At 37.4% G+C, this 14,369-nt stretch overlaps 1 protein-coding gene across 1 annotated transcript; it reads left to right on the top strand.

Annotated features, from left to right (window-relative positions):
• Positions 1-3,619: 3,619 nt before the first annotated feature.
• On the top strand, positions 3,620-13,574 carry zmp:0000000662 (RING finger protein 145). Its single transcript, XM_063497973.1, has 11 exons — positions 3,620-3,877; positions 4,075-4,382; positions 6,417-6,525; positions 7,712-7,803; positions 8,131-8,372; positions 8,627-8,802; positions 8,898-9,038; positions 9,124-9,306; positions 9,385-9,532; positions 10,092-10,448; positions 12,258-13,574. Exons 2-11 carry the CDS (start codon positions 4,214-4,216, stop codon positions 13,089-13,091), a joined length of 2,451 nt encoding a protein of 816 aa, XP_063354043.1. The 5' UTR covers positions 3,620-3,877; positions 4,075-4,213; the 3' UTR covers positions 13,092-13,574.
• The last annotated feature ends 795 nt before the right edge of the window (positions 13,575-14,369 follow it).

Genomic DNA, 14,369 nt, shown 5'->3' with positions numbered 1-14,369 from the left:
GCTCTTTTGAACAGGACTGCACAAGTTGTCCACAATGAGTTAAAAAATGAAATGGTTTTGGTGCATGAAGAACCACCTTCAGCAGCAATAATTTGAAGTAATTATTTTCTGCATGACCCAGGCCATGTAGCTACAAAACAAGCGCAAATCATCACCTCTCCACTACCGTGCTTGACCGCTGGTATGATGTGTTCGTGTTGATTTGCTGTGTTTGGTTTTCTCCAAACGTGGAGCATTGCATTACAGACAAAGATCTCCACTTTGGTTTCATCTGTCCAAAGGACATTGTTCCGGAAGTTGTGTGGTTTGTTCACACGTAACTTTGCAAAGCTAAGCGATGCTGGCATGATTTTAGAAAGAAGAGGTTTTCTCTTACCGAACCTCCCAAATAAGAAGCTTCAGTCTTTTTCTAATCGTGCTGTCTAGAACTTTAATATTTAACATGCTAACTGAGGCCTGTTGAGTCTGAGATGTCACTCTTAGATTTTTTGCGGTTTCTCTGAGCATTGCACGGTCTGATCTTGACATGAATTTGCGACGACCTTCACTCCTGGGAAGATTGGAAACTGTCTTGAATGTTGTTCACTTGTGTATAATGTTTTCTTCATGTAAGATTGTTGCTTCTCCTGACATAAATGCTCCAGTACAGCAGAAAGATAAAACGGCTACTTTTATGGAGATGTTCACAATTTCTGATGATCATTCAATAAGTGCATTTGATCATTTTGGTGTAGTAATATATTTTTTGATGTTGTTCTGCTGAAGTTCTGTTTAACTCATTTAAGACCTGCTAAGAACCAAATGATGTCCCGAGTTTAAAGAATCTGTACTTTCTTTTAAGCATGACTGTATATTTAGAAAGTTGCTCTAAAAGTAAGGTAATAAACATTATGTACGGCTGTAAATACATTTGGGTGTTCTCAGTCAGAGTATAAGAAATAGCTTCCATAGCTTCCGTGCAGTAAAGAGGTTTTCTGGTTAAAACAGGAAATGATAAAAATAGGCTTTACTGGAGGCTTTTTTTTCACCACCCCCCCCAAAAAATAAAATTAATTAACAGTGGATGTGCATCTGAGCAGCAGAAAACGTGTACAATGTATGCTTTACTGTGATATATTTGTATGAACAACTGTTCAAATTCAGCCTGACCTTAAGACAAATATTCCTGTCTAGCAGGTACATCTTTTCACTGTTTTAGCAAACAGTCAGTGTGCTAGTGTACATGACGGTTTCATCTGATATCAGCCCACTCAGGATATCCTTTGAAACATTCAGGTTTAGGTTTCAGGCTTCTTACAGTTTAGAAGCAGCTTAGTCTCTGTTTCTTTGTCTTCCTGATGAGTTCAGGATCTGACATGGAAATTAAAAACACACAGGTACGTCTCATATTTCTCCAGGTGTGTTTGGACTACTGGTTTATAGCAGTGAATACAATGTTTCTGAACTTTGTAACCACTTTCGGCAGAACGTCTTTTTACCTTGTGTCATTTAAGTACATTTGCATTCAGAGGGACTCTTATTTCTTGTGACTCATGTTTCCTCCACCTCTGTCTGGTGCTATGACTGTGAGAAAAGCTCTTTTATCTGTGTGTCAACAGCCTGTTGTGTTCATGAGTCTTAGTGGGTCATGAGATGAGCTGCTGTTTCATTTCCCACATAAAATCATCTAATATATCACAGCTTAGACAATTTTAACTGCCCAAACAGCCATATGCTTATTGTTGACTCAGCTCTGTCTATGTAATGTAACAAGTTGTATAGGGTTTGTGTAACGACAAATGCACTAAGTACACATCATTCCTCTTTGTTTATATCCACATAAACCCTGCAGCATTACACTCTTACATCTGTATTATATTTAAGCTGTACAGTCATGAACTTTACTCATATGGCTGTCATGGTTTGGGGAATTTAATTAACCTAAATTGAAGGAAAACAGTCTCTGTCTCTTGTGTGAAGCAGTTCATCCACTGCTACGTTAAATGGAAATACTCCACCCGCTGCTGCAAGCTGCATATATAAAAACAGCACAATGAAAGAATAAGTTCCTGAAGAGGTTCTATCAAATACATGACCTGCAGATACAGTTTGTGGGAAAGTATCTCTCGCTTTGAAATTGAACTTCCTCTCTACATGCAGATAAAAGTTAAGGTCACTTGATGCCCACACAGTCAGGAAATTCCACTTTCTTCATATATATATGTATATATATATATATATATATATATACATATATATATATATATATATATATATATATATATATATATATATATATATATATATATATATATATATATATATATATATATATATATATATGAAAAGTTGCAGTGCATCAGTGCTTCAGAGCCACATCTCATGACCCTAAAGAGACAGTCAGAGAATGTAATTTGTTATTTGGTTAAAAGGAATAATGACTTGGAGAACTGACTAGGAGAAATCTTGTGTGAAGAATAAGTAAAAAGCAGCCCATGATGTCCAAAAAAACCCCTCTTAAAGCTGGACAATGATTTGAGATGAAAAGGTCCAGTTTTCTTTTATTTTTTGTAAAAATAAAATTATATTGAGATAAAACAAGATAAACCTTTATTAGTCCCACATGTGGAACATTTGTTGGGTCACGGCAGAAAGTGGACAGTGCAAAGTTACAAGCAGCAAAAATTAAGAAAACAATGGAATAGAATAAGATTTAAAAAAGGATAAAATACTATATAAAATAGAATAAAATACTATATACAATAGAATAAAATGCTATACATAATAGAATAAAATGCTATGTTTCTTAAGAAAAATTACACTTAGTGGTATTGCACATGTGTGGATGTGTTTGTCTGTGTGTGTGTCTGTGTGCGCGTGTATGGTCATCTGTGAAGTCTCTGTTGTGGAGTCTGACAGCAGATGTAAGGAAAGACCAGCGAAATCTCTCGGTCCCACATCGTGGGTGCCGCAGCCTGCCACTGAAGGAGCTGCTCAGTGCTGTCACAGTCTACAATTCCTACAAGGAATTAAATTATTCTTTTTATTCTTTTTAATTTTTATTGTTTGGTTCGACTCTGAAAAAGATATGAAAAGATTTTTTTACACACTTATTCATTACTTAAATTAGGTGACTTTTTTTTTTTTTTTTTTGCTAGAAGTACTCATAGATCAGGGTTAAGTGGCTTAGGAGACAAGAAAACAAAAAAACAACATTCCTCTTGAAATGATCGGGTACACGGACTGGACTGAAAATGGGTGAAAAGCAGTCCATGATATCCAAAGAAAAAAACTCTTAAAACTATTTCTCAAGTTCACTTTAAAATATTTCAAGAAAATCTGGCTAACCCTTGGAAACAAAATATAAAGAAATATAAAGAAACGTGGCTCATAACCTTTTGCACATCACTGTATGCAATGATCGTTATGTCACTTAAGTTGCACTTTTGTATACAAAAAATATCATTAGCATTCACTTCTAGAAAGTACAAGCGCGAAATACATTTTCTTCCTCATGTCAACATTACTTAAAGTAGTAGTGACAGGCGTCGTGGAAAGACGTTACTTTTATTTTGAAATCAAAAATACTTGAACCTGATTGGTGTCTTTCGACGTGACGTCAGGACAGGAAATAGCCACGCAAGCCACTGGAATCATAACATTGCATTTGAAGAGTCTTTACTAACCCTGACATCATGGTTTTAGCTTTTTAATTTCGCTTTTTCTGATGACGGTTATTTCCGTTTATCTCGGAGAAGCGGAAGTTAGAGAAAAACTAAAATATATTTGAGCGCACTGCTAGCAAAACATGCCATTGGCCGCCGTGAAAGCAGCAACAGCAGCAACTAGCGATAGCTAGCAAATGGCTGCTCGGCTGTGATGTTTGTTACTGAGCGAAGTAAGTGTACCACTGTCACTTTTTTTTTTAACACAGTATCTACTTTAAAATGTGTTTAATTCGCAGTAGTACTCATGCATTTCTCCAGCAATAAATAATAGTGGCTGGAAATGAGGCGCAAAAGCAGCTAAATAACGGCCTGGCAGCTAAGAGGTTTCTTCTCAGCACCCTAACTTGTGTTTTTGTGTGTTTTCCAGATGACAAGACGACGAGCAAAATAGTTGTGAAGATGCTGGAGGCTTGTGTCCTGTACAGGGAAACTGTTAGTTAACAGTATGTGACACATTAGCACTCTGCTGACTAAAAAAAGGTGGGGGGGAGTTGGTTTAAATCAAGATGCCTCGTCTGGAAGTGCTGGCCAACGTTGCTCTCAGGGTGCCGAGCATACTGGTGCTAGACCTGCTCTACAAATGTGACATTGAAGGTGTAACGGAGCACCTCAAGGCAAAAAATGAAGACATGCTCTTCAAATACAAGTATGTCATCTGGAACATGTATTACATTGGTAAGTTTCATCAAGTAAGGAGCTGGGAGAATAAGTAAATCTCTCTAATGTTAAGCTCCATGGCTTTTATTTGTCTCTCCTAACAAGAATTACACTGAGTCGCCCTCCTTCAAAAAGCTGTTTGCTTCAGAAGAAAGACCTTAGTCTTGGTTTTACTGGAGTTTACTGTGGTGGTCTAAATCAGGGGTGGGCATTTAATTTTCCCAAGGGGCCAAATGAGAAAGTGGGACTGTTGTGGAGGGCTGCACTAATAAGCAGAACTCAATTCTATTCAATATTAATTGGTTCATTACATCTTAAATAATCATATTGTTTTTAGAGTATTTTCTGCTTAACCACCTCTGATTTGCCTGAAAATTTTATGGTTTCAAAATGTGAATTTTTATTGCTTTGTATATAAAATATTGTTCTATATGTTTATTTTTTTAACAGGCCCACCCACACACTTTCAGGCCTTTTCAAAAAAAAAAATTTTCACTTTGAAATCTGAGGTGGTGTTTGAATATGATATGACTATCTTATTCAAACAAAGTTTTTAGGACTGATACATTAGAGACATGTATGGGTATTGGTTAGTTAAAATATGTTTTACAAAAAAAAAGAAAGCCACCCTTTAAAAAATAAATAAATAAATAAAATTCACATGAATAGTTTGCAGTTATATTTCACAATAATGTAAAATAAATCATGTGCACTACTTTTTAACATGAAATTCTTAGTCACAATATTGAAGAAAATTCTATTTTCATTCCGCCTTCATGCTGATTTGAGCAAATCTGAATAAAACCAAATTCTGGTGCTTCCAGTTCATATTTTAATCATAACTGAGAAAATAATTGTCATAAATAAATGCATATTTTTCATTTTCAAGATCCACTTTGTAGGCATGCACATTGCTTTCGAGGAGTCTGATAATTCAGGTACAGCTTAAAATATACCGAAAGACGTAAAAACAAAACAAGTACCAATAAGATATTCGTGGTCTCTGACTTCAAAGTGCAAAAAAACGTGCAGGAAGTAGGTCAACCGTTTTTCTAAAAAAAAAAAAAAGGAAAAAAGAAAGAAGGAAAACTTGATAAGTATGTCAAAAGTTAAGCTAAAATTTTACAGCTATCATTATATATGTTTGAACTTTGGACCATTATATTTTTTGGCAAATCAGAAATGAATGAGCAGGGGGCCCATGATGATTTGAGATGGAAAGACCAAGTTTTATCTCTTTATAAGATTATTGTGGCTCTTCACATCAGTCCCAGTTTCCCATGTGGCGCTTGTGAAACATAACTGTCCACCCCTGGTCAAAATGTTACTTCAGATTGCTTTGTCATCTTAAAAGACACAGACTTTATCCAAATAAAAGCTAATGAAAATTAGAAAACCTACAGAGAATTACCTTTAAAAAAAAGTTGAAAATGATCTGCATTTTTAAATCTTACGTGCATTACTATGTTTTACTGCTTCTCTTGAAAACCAGAAACCAATAAAAAAAATATTGAAAAGGGTCCTGTGAAAAGCAGCATTTGGGTGATTAGAATAACGGAATAATATCACATTTATAAACACTATAAATATTCTTGTTTTTATTCTGTTTCTCTGTTGTGGGATAAGCAGCTGTAGCTGATTAATTATTTTAATTATTTCATAATATTTTCTGGGTTGTCATAGTGTGAGGATTTCCTGTGTTTACCTGGCTTGTGTAACTGTAAACTGAATCTGTTTAACTTTTGGACTGTTGGCGGGACATACGAGATTTCAAAACCTTATATTAACAGTTTTTAATCAATGAAATCCTCAATAAAAACTACATAGTTTAAGTCGTTGGCATGACTTAAAAAAAACAGTTAAATATAAACTATTCATGTGGTTTTAGACTCTCTTGGAAGCTTAGTCAGCCTGATGGGGAGAGTCAGCATTGTCAAAATGATAATAGACATTTATAAGTGACAGTATCTTTTCTATTTCGTAATGTTTGTGTGCTTTTAGCTGTGCATCAAACGCATAAAAACATCACACTCATTCTTCTTTGTCTTCCAGGTCATTTGATAAATGTGGTGGTGTTAATCCTTCCATTGAGACACATTGTGACGCTCTACCTCCATATTCTCACCGGCCTCCTCCTATACATGGGGCATCAGATTTCCAAGTGAGATCCTTTGGCACTATAGTTGCAATTCCTAGATGTTTGGGGTTTTTTGTTGTTGTTGGGGTTTTTTTGTTTGTTTTTTGATTGAATCAGCTTTTCTGACAAAAGGTGTCAGAAATTGCAATGATCCTGCTTTTTTTTTTTATAGTACTATGGAAAAGTCTTGAGTTTCCTCTCACTTATTTACATTTTACTTCATTTTTCCTTCTAAAGAGTTTCTTGTATTTTTAAAGCAGTCTTTAGCAATAGCTCTCCAGGCCTTCTTGAGGTTTTTCAAAGTTTGTTTTTGGACATCGGCTGCTTTATCACTCATTTTTCAGTCCTGGTATCTGACCATTTTCAGAGGAATGTGTTTGTTTGTGTCGCCGCTTAACGCTGACGTATGAATCATTCAGACATTTAAAAAAGGCACCTATGGTTATTGTCAGTGTTATTATGGGAACACTTCGTATATCTCAGTATGGTGTGCAGTGTGTTCTTAAAAAAGATGAGGGAACTGGACAAATGGAGCAGTAAGTAACAATTTCTAAAAGTCATGTCATTAAGAACTGTACAAAAAGAAATCAAGCAAAGATCTGACACAGCACCTGTGAGATATAGCATAACCCTTCAATGTACTGTTTGCTGAACTCTCATCAAAAATGGTTTAAGCGGCTGTCAAGAAGCCATTCTTAAGGAAGCAAAACAGGGAGAAAAGGCTTAATTATGACACAAGAATGGGACTTTAGTGGCAACGGGTATTATGGAATAATCAATCAGTATGCACAGAGGGAGTCAGTAGAGAGGTAAGCATCTACAGCCATCTGTGAAATATTCTAGAGACTCTGTCATGGTTTTCAGTCAGTGGTGCTGGAGATCTTGTCAAAATTGATAAAATTGTAACTTGAACCCCCCAAAAAAGTCAACATCCAGAAAAGCTTTGAAATGTCCTCCAAGAAGCCTACAGAAAGCCTGTCTTAGAGTTCAGACTGTTGATGAATAAAGGCAGTCACACCAAATATTGATTTTAATGCTCAAATTGTATAAACTCTGTTTTTGCCTGATATACTGTTTGCACATGTTAAAATAAGCTGCTGCACCTGTTTCCCATTTTTATAGCAAAATATAAAAACATGAGGGGTAACTCTAAACAAAAGCATGCAGTTTACATGTGATTGTAAAATGATTTTTTCTGTTTGTTTTATAGGGATTATGTTCATGAAGAGCTACAGTACGGTTATCAAGGAGCAGTGTATCGTGATTCTTTGGCCTTCAACAGATTTGTCTCTGCAATGACTAGTGAGTACTAAACCATGTATGTAATTAGTTAGAAAGTTCAAAGCTTTAGATTCCTATAGGCTCACGTTCTAAAAAGGTCTGTGAAAACTGGATTATTTAATGTTACATTAAAAGAAATCTGGGAATTAAAGCCACTTCTCATAGCGAACAGTTTATCCAGTTTAGGGCCTGCTGAAGCCTGTCACAGGTGTTACAGATTTAACAAATCAAAGTTCTCCTTAAATTCCTCAAAAACTGTAATCAGTTGTAAAATAATGCAGGAAGCATCTGTTGTATTTACTTTTTAAGGTTTCGCCATTGTGAAGCTGTACTGTTATTTTCTGCCAGGTCAGATTATTCTCAGCACACTGTGTGCCTTCTTGATGAAGACCAGAAAGGTGTGGTTGTTCTCTGCTCACATGCTCCCCCTGCTGGCTCGACTCTGCGCCACGCCTCATGCCACGCTGCTAACAGTCAACATTTTCTCCATGGGCCTGACTGGAGCGGGGATCGCCGTGTTCCTGCTGTCAAATATCTTTGTGCCATACCGTCTCGCAAGGGCTGCCTACTCTGAGCTGCTTCACCTTGAGGTTATTCTGATATTCAAATTTTTTTATTTCTCATATTTCATACCGGACTGTTTTTGTCTTCTGTCGACACAATCACCTTTTATTTGGTTATTATTAAGTATACTAAACTTCTAAATTATGTTTTTGGTTTTCTTGATTATATACTAGACTGGAAAACAATCAGTTAATGAACAATATAAATGTAAAAATCTGTGGGGGTTTTGTTTTTTTGTTTTTTTTAACATTCCCGACCTTATCATGTTTCCTTTCCTCAGGTAATTGAGCTGTACAGACTTCTGGGTGTGGGAATCTCTCTGTGGAACCAGTTTGCTGTCCCAGTCCTCTTTAGCGTCTTTTGGTTTATTCTATTCATTGTCCAGCTGTGCTCAGACATCATGTCTGCTGGCACCTCAATAACCCATCATGGGATCATGTTCTTCCTCCTCACAAGGTGTGAAGGTTAATTACATTCCCTTCATTTTATGTATGTTTAATCCTGACAATATGAAAATTATCATTTGTTTCTCATTTGCTTGAACCCTACAGTGTCTCTGAATGTTGTGCAACACCATACTCTCTTTTGGGTCTGACCTTCATGGTGTCCTATCTGGCTCTGGGGCTGCTCAATCTATGCAAGTTTTACCTGGGAGGTTTTGCCGCTGTTCAGAATGAGAACGTCATGCACAGGTAACTGATAATGTAAAGCTGTATCTCTGTGTTATACCTCCTTTATTTTTATTTAATCTTAATTCCTGATCGTTTTTGTTCTCAGAGGTGTGACTGAGGGCGTCACTCTGCTCCTCCTCGCCATTCAGACAGGCCTGTTGGATATGCAAGCACTGCAGCGCACCTTCCTCCTCAGCATCATCCTCTTCATCGTGGTGACCTCAACCCTGCAGTCAATGATAGAAATAACAGATCCAGTTATTCTCGCACTGGGTGCATCACGAAACAGGTAAGAGCAGCAATAGTGTTTTTTCTTTTTTAAGCTTATTCCCCATTTCATTAATTTCTCCTTCATATGTGCTTCTAGGAGTCTGTGGAAACACTTCCGTGGCCTCAGCATGTGTTTGCTTCTCCTGGTTTTCCCAGTGTTTATGGCTTACAAGATCTCCCAGTTCTTCCACATGGATTTCTGGCTCCTCATACTGGTATCCAGCTGCATGCTTACATCCCTTCAGGTAGGAAGTATTTATGTTCTCTCTCTCTCTTTTTTTTTTTTTTTAGTGTGTTTTAAGTTATGAATACATTCAGGAAGCAATCTTAAATGCAGCTGTGGTAACAGATATTCCAGAAACTGAAATACAGGGTTAGTTTATTTATATGCTTTTAAATCACTGGCTTTAAATACTGTGACATTTAAAACAGGACTACTACTGTTGCCATTTAGTTCCAGTTGTAAATGTGTGTAGTCATGTCCCAGCAATGCGGTGTTGAATGTGAGAAATTTTATGGCTTTGGCTCCCCCCACTGGAGGTCAGATGTAGTGCATGTCTACATAGTTAATACCTTTTTGTTTGTTTTTTGTGATATCGTCCTGTTTCTGTACACCTGTGCAGTAACACTAATGTGACACATCTTATAGTCATAAATAGAAAAAGGCATTTAGTAGACAACGTAAGGTCACCTTCACAAACTGAAAACAAAGAAGCTGTTAACATGGCAGAAGCTGTAGATTTATACAGGGAGAGGAGGATGACTGCTGACTTGCACATGTAAAAGACTGACTGCTTGTTCCAGGTTACAGGCACTATGCTGATCTACTCCCTCTTCATGGTGGAGCTGTTTCGCAGCGACCCAATTGAGAGCCTGGACGAAGTGATCTACTGGGTGAACGCTGTCAGCCGTGTGTTGGAGTTTGTTGTGGCACTGTGCGTGGTGGCTTATGGCACCTGGGAGTCACTCTTTGGAGAGTGGAGCTGGATGGGTGCCTCCGTCATTATCATCCACTCATATTTTAACGTTTGGCTCAGAGCTCAGTCTGGCTGGAGGAGCTTCCTGCTCAGACAGGAAGCAGCTAAGAAGATCAACTCCCTGCCCAGAGCCACAGCTCAGCAGCTGCAGCAGCACAACGACGTGTGCTCCATCTGCTTTCAGGTCAGTCACCCTTGTAGCTTTTGTTTGTAGAAGATGGTTAAATAATAAAAATAATAATAATGATGTGTACTTTCTGAGAACCAACAACAATAAGATACTGTAAAACCTCAAACCCAGTCCTAATCCTCATTTGGCTGTGAAAACTACACTCGTGTAGTTTCTGCACAAAATGACGCAAAGGATCCAATGAACTTAAGTAGGTGGTTTAGGTTTTTACTTATTTTGTTCAATTATCTGACCCCATTTCGGTTTGGAAATAGTCCAAGCCCCCATGAATGACCTGATGGCCTTAATTTGTTTTTTTGTTTGTTTGGGGTTATCATGACCTCTGTTTCCTCTAAACCACCACCTCTTTTAGTTGCTGTTTAAGTCTTACACAGCACTATGCTATGCAAAAAAACAAAACAAAATTAAACTCCTTGCAATCACATTTTGTGAGTTTTGGATTTTGAAAATTGTTCTCCCAAATTTCAGCATTCATGGTTTAAAAAAAAAATCCAAAAGCAATCATCAGTGATGTAAAATTTGTGCATGTTACACAAAATAATGCATTTAAAAATTCAACAGAAAACCTCAAATCTCAAGTGGCTGACACGCCATGCTTAGGTGTGGTTAATAATTAGACTGTGTGGATTATGTAGCAAGAGGACTGGCAGGCTTTGAGTTGCTAAATGTGCCCTCGGTTCACCTCCATATCAGACATAAAGTGCTTTCTTGATTACATTATTGATACTTATGAAAATACATAAATGCCTGCTTAATAAAATATACTTAGATTTAGTTTTTTTTTTCTCTGAATACTTTGACTTCCGTGGTAAATTGAGGCATTTTTACTAAAGTTTGCTAAAATTATTTAAACAATATAAAAAGAGTGTTTAATGAAATGATCCCAGATAGAGATGATGATGCATTTTAGTTGTTCAGTGCTGAAGGCCAAAATTAATTTACAGTATTGTTACATTAACATAACAGTTGTCAGGTTATTGTAGCTGCTTTAGGTTTTACTTATTTACTTATTCTAATCAGTGTGTCATTTTGTATTGGGGCATTAATTAAAAGTTGTCATGGGTTGATACTTGATTTTTGACAGTGTTCCCCGTTTGTTGTCATGACTACTACTTTGCATATATAATAGCTGATGATGTGTGTGTGCGTGCATGTGTGCGTGCGTGCGTGCGTGCGTATGTTTTTGAGGTTTGTTATTCCTGTTTTTCCAGTTTGGCATTCAGGACACTTCTTTGGCCTTGAGTTTGTTTTTTGTTTTTCTGGTCAAAACAAGTTAATAATATCTCTAGTAGTCAGTAGTTAGTCATCAAGGAGGTTCCTAAAGAAAATATGTGAAGACCTGTAAAAGATAAGACTTTATTGACTTTCATGGAAAATGTATTACCTGTGTTAAAGCAGGATAGAAGTAAGCTGACGGGGGACAAGAAAACTATTAAATTGACTGATATTAATGCAAAATAAATTAGAGGTAAATGAAGAGAAGTCACATGAAAAAATAAACATCTCATAAAGAAATGAAAGGGGGGGGGAAACCCAACAAAAACATAGTGGTGTTCATAAGAGGAAGTAGGAGGATGCAAATGCTTAATCATTCCTACACCTGTCTAGCTCATCTTATATAGATGTTTTGACTATTTATACAACCTAATATCTACACATATGATACAAATAAATATTCCTATCTAATACACAGACTTGTTATATTAATATAAACTTTTATACTTTGATAATTATATATCATTTTTCTATGCATTTTGTTTATTTTATTTTTTTATTTATTTGTGTTTTGTTTTTTTTTTACAGGAAATGAGCTCTGCCGTGATCACATATTGTGGACATTTCTTCCATTCTAACTGCCTCCGCAAATGGCTGTATGTTCAGGAGACGTGCCCCATGTGCCACCAAACGGTACGACCGACACCGCCGGGTCAGAGCCAGACTTCAGCTGACAGCCCGGCCGCCCCACCTCAGAGAGACGCGGGGCCTGATCCAGCTGCACCAGAGGGAGATCAGAAGCTGGATACAGCAACAGTGCAGGAGACACAGAGCAACAGTGTAACTCCTGATGATACTGAGCAGCGGGAGGGAAGGGAAAGCTTTGAGAATGGAGAAAATAGCGAAGCCCATCAGGGTCTTCATTACAGCCCCAGTGGGGACTGTGTTGAATGTGTCCATCCAGTGCGTTCAGGGGACCTTTCAAGTTCTCATACGCATCAAAATAAAAATCCTCCCAACACACCCAACCAAGCTGAGGAGAGTGGTAAGGACTCCATACTGCCATCTACCCTGAAAACTGTTACAACAGAGGGCCAGTCTGCCTCTGAACTAGCAGAGGTTGAGGACAGCATTCATTTCAGTCCTAGATGTGATGGGACACCTGAATCATGGAAGAGCTTCAATTCACCAGAGGCAAACAATACAGAGAAAAATCAAGAGGGAATCTCAAGTGGAAAAACACTTGTTGACAGTCCATCATCTGTCCAATCATGTAATAAAAACTCAGAACTCTGCACTGATCGTGCCCAAAGTTATAAAGGTAGCTGCACATATTCAGACTCAGAAAGCCTCAGAGAGGTTGAACCTGCTCCACAGAGCCTTGAGCTCAGCCCACGTAGAAGCACAGACACCAGTGACTGACTGCCCTGTACCAGTGCCTTGAAGGGTATAAAAGCATAATTCTCAATAATAGGAAATTAAAAACATTTGGCTTCTCTGTGTGAACCAATAGATTGGAAAAAATGCCAGACAGTATAATGAATGTGCTTCGGTCTAACAAATAATGTGTATCTCGACTAAATAATGAGATTAAATTGTGTTCGATAAATGTATACCTTTAAAGAAAATGTTAAATAAAGGTCATGTTTAATAAAAAAAATGTAACTATAAAGCATTGGTCTTATATCAGTATTTACTGAATTTTAGCAGGTCACAACTAAAGATGTTTTCTTGGAGAAATCACATTTGTTTTCTTTTCATGTCAGTTTTCTTGCTCAAGGTTGGGTAGCATTTTTGTGAAAGAAATGTGGCAAAGAGAAAAGCTTCAGCAGGTGTCTTTTTATTTATGAATCAGCCGTTTGTACTCAACCTCCCGAATTAAATGACTGCTCTCAACTTGTCCCCCTCGTACTCCCTTTAATAAAAATCCTCACAGACGCACAGTGACATGACATATTTCTAAGCAGAGGATTATTTCTCTCACTAAGTGAAATGAACAGACAGATTTTTCACAAATGAATGAAAAATCTGCTTTATTGATTTCAATATTTGTTGCATTGTTCATGGGCTAAAAACAACCTTTTGGACACGCATACCACATCAAGTTAAAGTTGAACATTTAATTAAGGGGTGAAAGAAAACCTTAAATCTGCTGCCATCTCTTTCATGAAATTTAAATACAAACTGTACGGTGCAAGTTTTGAGCCAACCCTCATTTCTTTCAAATTTGCTTCCAAGGAACCACATATTCTTGTAATTTTTTTAAGTGGCCACTTTGGCGCTTTTTTCGCTTATTTTCAGTCCAGTCCTTGTACCTGACGATTTTCAGAGGAATGTTTCCTTCACTGGAGAGGACAGTGCAGACAGTAGAGTGAGGGGAATGACACATGCAAAATGATCTTGGGTAGACTCAAACCCACCACTGTGCAGTGAGGACTCTAGCCTTTAGTACATGGGCTACCTGCTGAATCAGGTAAGCTATAGCAGGATCATCAACTGAGTCAAAGACAAGGATGAGACTGGCCATCAGCCAGTGAGGAGTTACCACAGCAGATCATCTATACCCTCCTCTGTCACCCTAACACTCTGCATGGCCTCCTTCACCACATCTGTGAAATTTCTTTGTGGTCTTCCTCTTTTCTTCCTGCCTGGCAGCTCCATATTCAACACCCTTTTTCCAATATGCTCTGTTCATGTTCT

This window comes from Pelmatolapia mariae, linkage group LG16_19 (genome assembly GCF_036321145.2).
Source record: "Pelmatolapia mariae isolate MD_Pm_ZW linkage group LG16_19, Pm_UMD_F_2, whole genome shotgun sequence".
Classification (NCBI taxonomy): domain Eukaryota; kingdom Metazoa; phylum Chordata; class Actinopteri; order Cichliformes; family Cichlidae; genus Pelmatolapia; species Pelmatolapia mariae.
This window is presented reverse-complemented; position numbering and strand designations above follow the sequence as displayed.